General features: G+C 40.9%; 1 protein-coding gene across 1 annotated transcript; it reads right to left on the reverse strand.

Moving 5' to 3' along the window:
• Window positions 1–601: 601 nt before the first annotated feature.
• Window positions 602–12,339, reverse strand: elac2 (elaC ribonuclease Z 2). Its single transcript, XM_070847523.1, has 24 exons — window positions 11,877–12,339; window positions 10,912–10,962; window positions 10,735–10,805; window positions 10,147–10,211; window positions 9,995–10,052; window positions 9,831–9,899; window positions 9,642–9,746; window positions 9,137–9,192; window positions 8,977–9,035; window positions 8,377–8,449; window positions 8,180–8,292; window positions 7,990–8,088; window positions 7,756–7,894; window positions 6,823–6,908; window positions 6,419–6,540; window positions 6,206–6,302; window positions 4,776–4,914; window positions 4,633–4,671; window positions 4,404–4,513; window positions 4,144–4,243; window positions 3,940–4,060; window positions 3,390–3,468; window positions 2,889–3,033; window positions 602–1,025 (listed from the first exon to the last, which is right to left on the reverse strand). The coding sequence occupies exons 1-24, from the start codon at window positions 12,215–12,217 to the stop codon at window positions 786–788; spliced, it is 2,577 nt and encodes an 858-aa protein (XP_070703624.1). The 5' UTR covers window positions 12,218–12,339; the 3' UTR covers window positions 602–785.
• Between the last annotated feature and the right edge of the window lie 511 nt (window positions 12,340–12,850).

Raw genomic sequence — 12,850 nt, forward strand, 5'->3', positions numbered from 1 at the left:
AGTTCAGCTTGTTTGTATACTAACATTAATTAATTCTAATTAGCACAAACACAACCCACAACTGAGGCTAATGGAAAAGTTTTCAATCTAATTATCAGTTTTATTCATTATATTGAGTATTGCTGGTATTAGTTTGAATTCTAACCAAGAGCTGCAAATTAACCTCAGCAAGACGACTCATAAACATCTGTTGCATTGCTCCTACTTATGTAAGAACGGTGATCTAAACGGTATAGTCCCTGTTAAACAACCTCACAAATAAGTAAACAGAAAAAATGAAATGTCTACCTTATATTGGCACTATATGGAAAGAGAAAGAGTCACAAAAGTAATTACAGTTCATCCTTACGGGGGCAAATCTGAAGCAAAGTTCTTGAATCCATCCAATAGTTAAGAGGTATTTCGGGCTGGAGCAAAGTGGTTCTGACTGACTCACAGTACCGTACTGTATAAAGACTGTACATATTGAAATATAGCCTTTTTAAAATTTACAACATGAGGGCTGGTGTCAATTGAGTAAAGTTCAGGAACCACTGATGCCTAGTAGTAATGACACATTACAAAAAACACAATTTCATAAAACTAAAGATTCAGTGTTTCAATTCTGTTTAATGAAAAACAAAAACTATATTCATAGCTTAGCTTTGTACACTGTGATGGAAGAAATATACACTCCTCACTTTAACCACACAAGCCAAATAAAAGTCTCAAATTAATTTAAATAAAATAACTCAGGACAATCTCAGTTTAAGTCCTTTTCTCTGAGCTGGTGTGTTGATCAGGCTTCAGCTGGTTTTCAGCCTCTTCTTCTCTACGTTGTACTTCTCTGCCTCCTCCTGGTCTCTTTTGGCACCTCGGCCCACGTCGGCCGTCCTCTGCTCGCTGTTCACCTTGGAGCCGTCTCCTCTCGGATGTTTCAGCTCCCTCCTCTCCTTTCTCTCCTCCATCTCGCCAATTTCCTCCGCAAAAAGGGTTTTAAGTGCGGGAATGAGCCTGGGGAGGATTTTAAAGTCCCCAAAGTGAATCTGAGCAAAGAGGAAATGGAGAAAATGGTCAAGTGACTGCACCAGGTCTGAGTTACCTAACTCCTGAAGGAGAGAGGCTCATAAATACTGAGGCAGAGTCTTTTCTTACAGACTACATTGCAGCCCTGCATCTGAAAAGGAAAGAATATCTGTACACTTCAGTATGGGGGAATCAGCAGTGAAGTAAAGTAATATAAAGCTCAGGACTGCAGCTGTTCACCAACGTACTGCCTGCAGCCTCAGGCTCCATTTCCACATTAACACAACAGCACAGGAACTATTCTTTTCTACACTTCAGTGGCTCTTCTGTCTACTTGTCACTGATCATGTCTAAACCTCTTTTAAATTGATGCTTACTTGCTTGATACTGATAACTTCTGGCCCCTACTTTTACATATTTTGAGTTTGAAATGATTGGTAGTTACAAAACTATTGGAACTGGTCCAGTAGATCGTGTCAGCCTGTAGCAGAGAATGAACTACAATGGCTAAAATGTAATCCTTTGGGACAACTGCACCAGATCGAAGTACATCCACTAAAAGTGCTTGTTTTTGCCACTGTGAGGCTCAGATTGTTATTCTACGTATCGGACAACTTTACAGAAAGGTTGTTTAACCAGAAATAGCCGTTATATTGTCCGGTTCAGAGCCACCAGACTCCACTGACAAAACAAGTCATTTTAATGATCAGTTAAACGCTTGAACGACGGATTAATACTATAACTAGGAAGGAAAGGATGCTGTTCCTAATGAATGCTACAGTTACATTATGGTTCAGTCACAACTTATACTCATGTTAAAGGGAGTAAGTCCATACTAAATAAACACAAATTCACTTGTATCTTTTATAAACTACGTACAGTTTGTACCATGGTTTCAGATCTTGTTTGCACCTTATACAGTCTGAATGTTTGCTTCACTCCACTGAGCGCTGCATCATTTATTCTTTTTTCTTTTGTTGTGTTTTGCCCCAGAAGAAACACATCTCCTTCCTCCATGTACTGTATCTCACTGCACTGAACACAGATGGATGATCTCATCTCTTATCAAAATTCACTACTGACCTTGGAACTAGTAGTTTGACAATCCACACTAAAGGTCACCTTACTAGCTCTCTCCTGAGCTCCGTGGTCTGGTCTTCATCATCAGATGAATGTAGAGTAAATTGCATATTCCTTGATGGTAATGGATTGTATATTATTGTTGATGGTCATTTATGGTGCCTTGTGTGAGCTGACTGCATAAATGATTCACTCCTTGGGCCAAACTCGTGAGGTAAATTTATGGAGGTAAAACTGTGAAGCCAGAGTAAATGGAAAAGTGCACCCAGGGTTTTTCATGTACTGAATTCATTCATGAGCCTCACTCAGATGGATTTGCCACCACTGTGTGAGCTTTTGTATTTATCATTCATTCCTTTTAAATATCAGAATACAGTTGAATGTGTGGCAGTCCTGAACTGCAGTGTTGCCAGCTTGGCCTCAATCAAACAGACACCGACACTGTCTAGAATTTCAGTGTCTTAGTTTGAGTATAAAATCCAGTAACTTTACTCTAAAATTAGCAAATTTCCTAATTTAGATAAACAATTTATTTGATTTAAGTTCCGAAGTTGATTCATGTTCCGTTTGATACCGCTGACACATTAGGTTCTGTATTTAAAGCCTTGGATAGATACATCTTCAAACTAATGTAGAGCGCCTGAAAACTTTGTTCAAATGATGCATTCAGGTGCAATCATATAAACCAGAAAAGGACCCCATGTGTTTTTTAAAACTCCAAAATACATCCAATCAGCAGTGATATAGATATAGTGAGATATCACATGTGAATGAACGGCGTTGCATGAAGTTATGAGACTTACTCTCATGTGGTCGAATGAGATCCCCACCCTGTCGGTGAAGTCTTCACTGAAAAGAGGGATCTTGGCGTAACGCTGGCTGAAGTGGTTCAGCATGATGAACTCTGCGTTCATCTTCATGCCGATGCTGATGGCCTGGGAGGTTGTGCTGTCAGAAAACGTGAAGCGTAAAGTCAGAGATTTATGTTACACTGCTTTCAGAGGGAAACTTTCAATGGGAATATTGTTTTCTGTGGACATAAAAGATGCTTTTGTGAAGACAGACGCTCACTCTGACACCATAAAAAGGTGCAAAAATCAATGTCAATATCTGTGGAGAGTAAAGAAATTTAACAAAGCATTCAATAATAACTGCAACTTCGACCAGCCAATAAAGTGCACTTTATTTTGGTGGCTGACAGAATTTTAACTGCTGCCTTTTTTCCTTTTCTCATCCATTGTATTCATTTGCATGGAGGACATAAATGCCATACAGAGCTCGTTTGTGACAGTTTATTTACTTACCTGTGCCTTTTATCTACAGCTTCCTCCTCCAGTCCATCTTCCAAAGTGGCCTCATGGATTACTAAGGTTGCATTCTTCCCTTCAAAAAAAAAATAAAAAGGCAAATCAGAGGCCTGAATCACAGAAAAGCACTTACAGCTCCTTTCTGTCCCACAGGAAATCAATCAGGTAGTCCGCGTAATCAAGAATCGGCACACCCTGTTTGTCTGCTGAGCCGAGCCATCTATAATGAACAGGCGTGGGATACGCTCGCCGTCTCTGGGAGGCTTTGCTTGGACAGAATCCAGTCGAGCAATTTAAGAAGAGTCAATGAAGTGGGATCCCACAGGAACCATTAGAAGAGCCTGCCAGCTACGAGAGTGATCGAAAGCATTAAGAAATATCGGATAAATTATTCAGGATGACCCATGTAGTGAAGCTACACTTAGATGACCTTATATGAATCTCTGTAATATTGAAAGCATACGCTCAATTTGCTATTACCTACAGTGAGTCGGTCTAGATACACTTCAGTGAAATGTGGACTTTAATCATTCTGAGTGGTACTAACCGATGTGTACAAACGCATCACAGGGCATGGTGTCGCCGGAAAAGGCCAATTTCCAGCCTGACTGGTGAGAGAAGCTGCAGGCGAAGGCGTTCTTACAGTGGCGCACTGTGCACGTCTGAAACTGAGAAACAAAACGTTGAGTAACTTCAGAACTCTGTGACCCCTTTTAATACCAATGGGAAAATGCTTAAAACAGCCGCAGACCTTTTCCAGATCGTTTGTTTTCAGCAGTGCTTGGATGAGTGACTTTATCCTCTGCTGGGGCACCTCGGCACCGTCAAACAGATATCTGTTTGGGATGAGGCTGAGACACAAACCAGATCTTTAATGTACCCCACCATCATTTAGATCTACCACCACTCATGCTCGTATCCAAGTTTGCTCTTGTAGTGGCTCAGATTTTATACAGTCTGGGAGCATAAAGGTTTGTGTTGGTATCTTAAGATGTCTTTGTGCCTACATACTTAATATGGTTGCGGATCTCCTCGCAGTAATCGTGATACTGGTTGAGCCAGGTCATGATCTGCACCGGAGCCACCAGATAGATAGGTCTGAAGGCCTTTCCCAACGTTGTCTGAAAGTTAGAAACATTGTCTGACATGACTGACTTTTTTTTATTCTTATGAATAATTATTTGGTGTCATTTTCAAAACAAGAAAACGATGTTGTGGGATTTAGGTACTCTTTACATACCAGCGCTCTTTCCCTCTGGTACAGTAATTTTAGCAGCCCCTAACACAAAAAGATGAACATGAGAGGGGTCAGCTCCCTTTATATAGACATGGTATTTCTTGTGATATCATGTGTAGCTGATCTTTGTTTTCCCAGCTGCTTACTGTGTGGTGGTCAGCGTGCAGGTGTGAGATGAACACGGTTGAGATCTTGGACAGAGCGTCGTCCACATCGTCCCCGTAGTGTCTGCAGAGCTGACCGAAGGTTCCCTCTCCACAGTCCAGCAGCACTGACTGGCTCGGGCTACGTGCAAGTCCAAACAGAAGTGACACGGCACACTTGTCTTTTGTTGTTGTTGTTTTAGCACATTTTGACAGCAAAGGATTTCCAGGTACATGCCAACTATATAGATCATCATTAGTGGTCATTGTTTCACTTTCTACAGATCTGCACCAAAATATGATCGGACACTCTATATCCCCTTTAACTCTACTAGACCCACTTCATAGGCTCCCATTGTACTGTTCAAATTTTATTCTAAATTCTAGCGATTTTAATCTCCAAGTTTCAAACACAAGGTATGTCCAATTTTAGGGATATGTTGTGGAAGGTATACCAAGCTAAAACTAAAGCAGTAAAACAGTGCTGCAATAAATCCTCCCTTCGTCAGGTTCAACAGATTATCTTATCATCTCCAGTTTTTATTCAAACTGTTTTATTTTTGGAGATCAATTTGAAGGGTGCTGTTTGTGGTGCTGAACTAAACTGTACTGCGTTGAGCTCACAGGTGCTTCTATTATTTTGTCCACTGTATTTGTATCAATGAGGGTAGGCTACTTAACAAAAAATATTTTAGTTTGTATGAAACAATACAGTTCAACAAGACCACCACCTCCAGCCTCCAAAGTGGCTGTAGAGGTGAGCTAACACCCCTCGAAAACAGTTTTAACAAAAACTGAACACTATAATCCTCGTGAAGGAGGTTTTACTGCAGGACTGTTGTATTAGACTGAATTAGTTTTAGCTAAGAGGAGCTGAGAAACTGGCAACTGAGTGCATTTCCATTTGATGGAGTGATGCAGCCATAACACACATCTTTGGTTTAAATATATCCAATTCATAGCACGCATCATTTAGCTTCAGTAAAGACTGAGGGGGAAAAATCTATACAAAACGTTTAGCAAATACAATTTAGTAGGAAAATTGTTTTTTTTCTAGAGACAGAATAAATTATTTTACAATTGATTTTTGCCCAGATTTTACATTTCCACGCATTAAGACACTGCTCCCTTTCCTGCTACAAGATGAGGACTATTCACTGCAGTTCACTAAAGGACTGCTTGTAATACGTTTCTAGTTACTACAGATAAAGAGATGAGTTATAAATGCTATAAATGCTGCAAAGTGACTGAAAAAATATATTGAATTGAATATTGAGATGAAAAAATGTTGATTTGAAGCAATGATAAATCAGAACCAACAGCAAACTACAGGATGCGTCGTTTCATGGGATCTAAACAACAGATAACTAAATACAAATGAACAGATTGTAAAAAGATCCCAGTAAGTTTGTGTGGAAAGCTGAGATTCATACCTGATGTTGACTAAAGTGCCGCTGACGTTTCTGATTTTCATTGGAAGAGCTGATCCTGTTCCTAAGAAAACCACCTCTGGGTATTTTTCTCGTTGCCCTAAAACGGAAGATAATGTAACTTTTTCCCCATTTAACATCACTGAAGCACCATCCAGTTAGAAAGTAAGAAACACTGTTAAAAACATCCTTCTGGGTTTCTGGAGGTGAACTCACCAGATAGCTGTGCAGCGTCAGTGGAGCAAATCTTCCTGCACTTGTCCACTTCTTCCAGAAAGTTTGGGACCTCAGACGCCTCTTTCACAAACTCCTCTGTGTTGCAGGAAGAGATGGCATCTCTAACGAATGAGATACAGAGTAAGGAAGACACACACCACTGCCTGCAAAAACACTGGTGGGGAAAACAGGGCTTCTTTCACATCTGACCCTGATGCGCCTCTCAAGTATTTGACAGAAACAGTGAGGAGAAAACACTGACACTTGTAAGACGAGGTTAAAAAAAAAAAAGAAGAAAGCGGCTGAGTGCAATGGTCCATTCCAGATTGTTTTCTGTGACAAGGCAGCGCTTGGAGCTGCAGAGTAATGTTGGCTAAATTTGGGGGACTGAAGGACAAACTAACCTTTGCCACTCCATTACAGGTCTGAACTGGTACTTGAGCAGACACTCGGCTCTGACGTTGGGGACGTGCAGGGCAGCCTGAGGCTCCTGGGGAATAACAGAGGAAAAAAAACAAAAGACTTGTTTATGATGTTTTCTTATGACTACTCTTCATGTACCATACTTGATTTATCACTTTGTGAACTCTGCTTTTAAACCAAAGTAGAAATATAGTTACTGAGAGTCTCTGGAGTCAACACAGTGATGGCAGCACATGGGAGTGACAAATATGCTAAGTATTTACCTTGTGCTCTACTCAATCACAAAGATGTATTATAGGATGTGTAAAATGACAGCAGAAGCACAAATGATGTAAGAGAACTGCAACTCATGATTACTGTCAGGATTACTTTCATCAATTGAGCTGCTGATTATTTTTCAATTCATGTCATGATTACATGTCAGGAAATTGTGAAAAATGCACATAAGAAGCTCCCAGAGTCCAAGCTGAGGCTTTGTCCCAAACCCAAATGCATGAAGGTCACAGCAGTGTGAAACAGAATCAGATATCCGTTTATATCTGAGAATTCAGGACCAGCGATTTAAATGACTCAAATCAATCGATCATTAAAATAGTTGCCCATTCATTTGTCAATCAACGAATCAAGTGCACGACAAAAAGTTTCAGCTGTAAAAATGACAAACTAAATCTGCACCACATTAGGAATGAGAAGGACAGCATGAAGAAAACTACAGGGAATTTACAGTTTTCATCCTCTAGAGGGTGATTCAGCGCTGCATCATTTTAATGTGCACAGTCAGTAAACTGAAAATATATTTTTACAGAACTGTTATAGAAATAAACTATTCTTAGCTTTTTATAGCTTGCTATACACAGACATCATTTTAAGTGTTTCTGTCAGCGCTCACTGAAAGGATCCACCATCTGTCTCACCTTTGTTCTGTAATACTTGAGTTCAGGAAAGATCTCTGGGTGAATCATGTTCAGCTGAGCTTGAATCTTGTGACTTCTGATGTTGTGGGCTGTAGAGACGTGTTCATTAAAGATTAGGTGTTCTGTTGTGGATGGAAACCTGAAGAAACACAGAGAAAACTCCTGGCCTCAGTGTGCTAAACTGAATATTAAAAGAGGCAAGAATCTCTATGGAGTCTGGTGGAGAACGCAAACCTTTCCATCCACTTTTTGTATTGATCTGTTTTCAAAACAGACTCTGGAGTCATGTGGACGACCAACGCAGCAGGGTCCTCTGTCCCTCCTGTTTGGTATCTAGAGCGGATGACAGACTATATTCAAAGACATTTTCTTGTGTACATTCAGCTTAGGTTTGATACTGAAACAACTATAATCAAACTGTTACCTTCTCAGCTGCCGACTGGTGCAAACCCCTTCAACAAACTCCTCAGATGGACACTCGACAACAATGAAGACTGGTCCTGGGTCAGTGGGAGTGCAAACCTGCTCGGGCCGGATCTACAACACAATAGAAGTAGTGTGAGTTTGGAGCTGCAGCCCAGTAAAGGAGGTCAAATCAGACAGCTGCTCTCCATACGGCACCTCTTTCCCTTCATATGTGATACTCTTCCCGTCCTTCAGAGCAGCGATGAGGGGACCGATTGCTGCTGTGCCTCTATGGGAAAATTTCAGAATTTCATAAAAGGGCAAACGAATGAACATTTGAATTAACCATAAACATTTCTCATGCCACCTCTTCTACATGCCTGACTGCAGCTCACCAAGACTGATCTTTACTTTTAACCTGTATATTCTTGCTGTCATGTATATTTTGGATTTACATCTAATTAACATTTTATATTTGCACTTTTTCTACTTTGTAGAGCAGCTGCAAGAGTTTGTGAACTGCAACATTATTAAAGAACATTTAAAATGCTAAAACAAAATAGAATATTGAATATTTGGGGGTTCTGAACTTGATTTGAATCAATCTGGGCTCATTGTGACGAACATGTTTTACTATTTACTGCTACTACTACCACTCTATTTCTAATTTGATTATTGATATGATAAAATATAGTGGGGGGGTGGGGGCAAGAAAATAAACTCATTCCCATAGAAACACTGTTCACTCAAACATTTGCACTAATACTTTGCGTTAATATTGCAACAAAATCAGTGAATTCCAAAAAATCCACTCACACGGGCAAACCGAGCTCCTTGGCTTGAGCGACTAAGAAGTTTCCTTTCTTGGGGTGAAGCTGTCAAAGAGTTAAGAAAGTAGAGAAGAAGAAAGTCAGACACAAAGTTCCTTCACGGGTGCGTCATGCACAGGATGACCACATTTATTAAACTTTCCTACCTTGCATATGAAGGCAACAACCAAAGAGGTATCTCTGCTTGCTTTTCGTCCTTCACCTGCGCAATATTAGAAAACAACTCTACTCATTTCTTATTCAAGACTGATTTTACAAAGTGGACAAGGCAACATCAGTCATTCTGTCACTGAAAACACACCAGTGTCTACATTATTCCAGCTGGATGTAGCTCCTTCATGTCCACTGAGCATTGCATTGTGGGACAACACTGTCCAACAGAAGCAGACTCAAAAATTAAACAGCATGTTGGCCTTGTAATTAATATCCGAGTTTGACGGTTTTAGCCATGCTAGTGGCTCTAGGGAGAGCAACGTCTGTCTGTCTGTCTGTCTGTCTGTACTGAGGTATCTCACCAACTATTAGATGAATTGCCAGAATAACTTGTTCAAAAGCTACAGCTACCAGATTTCACAGTGATTATGACCAAGCTTCAGGATTTCCTTTTCAGTTTGTGACACATAAACAGGACTATTTGGCCCCTGGACTCACCTGGGTTAGTGTTGATGTCATGTATGCTGGGAGAGGAAGGACTCCGAGAGGGGCTGCTCCTGCCCGACTCAGGGGAGCGCTTTCTGTCGTCACTCGTCAGCTGGGCTAGAGAGAGAGCGAAGACAGAAGAGTCAGCTGAGAACCAAACTAGAATATCAAAAAGCAGGAATGACTGAAAAATGAACTCACCAAATATTGGTACTTGACTGACTGTCATCGTATCGTCTGTGTGCGTCTCTTCAGTGTACGGTCGGACCGCTACAAGTACACCGTACAGTAAATATCACACAAGACTGACAGCATGCAAAAAAATACTGCTGTTCACTAATTCATTGGAGTAAATTTAAACATACACAGCTTAATGTCTTCCAGTGGCCCAGAAAATGACTTGATGGCTTTCACGTAGTTCTCCTGTAATAACAAGACACAGAAGATGTGAGGTGCACACGTGTTGCATTAAAAACCCGCTGCAGACGTGGTCAGACTGTGACTGTGAGTTTCTCACCAGCTGTGGAGGTCCAGACAGGATACACTCTGGAACACCTGTGTCCTTCAAGGTTAAGATCATCCCTGCAGAGAAGATGACACACCATGAATAAACATCTTCAGTCTATGATATTCTATTTTCAATGGGTCTTATTGCTTTTATTGTTACTGTTGCTGCTCTTATTTTCACTACAGTATACATCATTCTTTCATTTTTGTTCTTATCTTATGGGTCTGATTTGATTCATCTTGTGTCCTGAACTGTTTTTAAAACCATGTAAAACACTTTGTAACTTTTAATTAAGTTTATTATTATCAGGTTTATTGTGTTGTTTTGATTGATGAAGACATAGTGATCATCTTCAACCTGCCTGTATGACATACCCATCATAAAATAATAATAATAATACAGTAAATAATAGAATCCAATTTTAGAGTCTCCATTTCATAAATATAACAATACAGGTCACTGAGAAGTTTCATCAAAATCTATTAATAATACTGTGATTACATACATACGAGCAGAGAGTCACCATGGACCGCTACAGTGCATGACAGGGATTATTTTGGTGTTACTCCCCCAGTTTATCAGACAGATGTCACTGACCTGATAAACCTCCCACGTTCTCCCAGCTCAGTCTGGTCAGGAAGATGTTGTCCAGTTGAGCAGCTTTCAGCCTGTCGAGGAAACACAAGAATACTATCTGTCTGTCTGTCTGGGTCCATCAGACTGGCTGAGAGGATACCAATGTGTGCGTACATCGAGATGTTCAGACCAGCTTACTTGTGCTCCTGCATGAGTCTCTGGGTTCCTTCACCACAGTTGAACAGGTACCTGCAGCAGAGAGGAGGGAAGTTTGGAAAGGCCGATATAGATGGATGGATGGATGTAACCTCACAAAAAGCAGTGTTCAAAGCGGTGTTTCCTTAATCTTCAAGCCCTATTTTTTACTAAGGATGGGTGATGATTTTTTTAATATCTATTAAATAATTAAAAAAAAAAAAGTTTAAGTGACTATCTTCTTGTTTCAAAAATATATTGTTCCTTGTTCTGACCAGCACCTAGCAGAACACCCAGCAGGAGCAGTGGCTTGAGATGAAGCCAGGACAAGATGTGGGCACATTCTTCATCGCTGTGGCAGCCTGAGTCCCATTTCGACTCAGACTGGACATTAGCTGGGAGCAGCCTACGGTACAACGTGAGCAGGCGTAGCTCTTATACGAGCTCTCTCTCCTGTCTTCCTGGACCAATCGCCCCTTTCATTGACAAGCTTGGCTCGGGTCATCTGGCTGGGGAGGTCAGAGGATGCCAAAGTCGATTGTAATTTAAAATGTGTCACTCTGCCAATAGAGCAAAATCTGAACAAGCCACGTCTGGCAGTGGCTGCAGTGTTGGGGGGGGACTACTGAACAGCATTTTGGCTTGAAAAATACAATTAAATCATTCATCATAATTATTTCTATGACAGTTACCTGTCAATTAAAATTCCTGATTGTGACAGCCCCAGCAAGAAGCGTAACCTGTACTGTACTGACACCTGTCAGTGAGGAGATCAACTACTGGAGATCAGCAAAAACAAGGTTTTCAGCTGCTTCAAGAAACCCCCATGTCATTATGTTGTCATTTTATGACATATTTTCTTTAAAATACAGCACTTTCAACTCACCTACAACACTTTGTAGCTCAAATATTTCGAATTAAGAAAGCCTGGGCTGCAGAAACTCGTGGCACATTAGAGAAGAAGTTACCTGTTGTACTCGGAGAAGACATAAAGTGAGGCAGCATTGTCTCTGCTTCCAGCACCGACCACCTGCACGTACACGGTGGACGGTCCGTGAACGTCCCCCCGTCTGCTCCGGTTCTCTTTGGTCTTCACCCGCCGCAGCGTCTCCTTCTGCTTGGCTTTCTTCACACCCAGCGGCTGTCTCGCATTCAGGTTGTTGTTAGTAGCCATTGTTCGGAAAAACTGTGAAACAGTCCGGTGGAAACGAGAATCACAGCGTGCGCCAGGCGGAGGGGCAGCAGACAGAGTGCTGCCTTTCACTAACAGGAATGCGACGGACCTGAGCTTCAGGTGGACCGTATTCATAATAAACACGTCAGCCAATAATTAAATTAACCAGCGCAGATTAATTATGTCTAAAAACATCCGTTCGTTCGTTCACATTAATTACCTAATAGTAGCTGTGCGCACATCCAGCAGGACTTTGGAAGGTTGCTTGACACAGTTGACACATGTGACACTTTTTCCGGCATTCAATGATGACGTTTTAAAGCCTTATCGTTCATTGGTGTGCAGAATTATGTAGCAGGTCTGAGGGCCAATCACAGCGGCGTTTTGAGAGAGGGGGGCGGGGATAGAACTACTTCTTGAAAGAGGGGTTCATCAACAACAAACCACTACAAAATGAAACACCTTAGAATTATGTCTTAGTATAAATACAAAATAGTAAAATAAGAATATCAAAATAAAGCATGTTGTCCTTTGTTTGCTGCATATATTAACTTATACTGTATAGCCAGTTTTTGTAATGATGCCTCATGAAGCTTTTGGGAGATTGGAATGTAAAGTGTGTGAACTGCTTCTTCTCTCACTGTAGTAACTATAAATTATTGACTGATTCAGGGATAACAGCCCACATTTTAAGTACTGGACCTTTGTTTCTTCAAAAACTACTAACAATGATGACTAATAAGAGGACAACATAGATGGAACCTGGTC

Source organism: Pempheris klunzingeri, chromosome 17 (assembly GCF_042242105.1).
Source record: "Pempheris klunzingeri isolate RE-2024b chromosome 17, fPemKlu1.hap1, whole genome shotgun sequence".
NCBI classification, from domain to species: Eukaryota; Metazoa; Chordata; class Actinopteri; order Acropomatiformes; family Pempheridae; genus Pempheris; species Pempheris klunzingeri.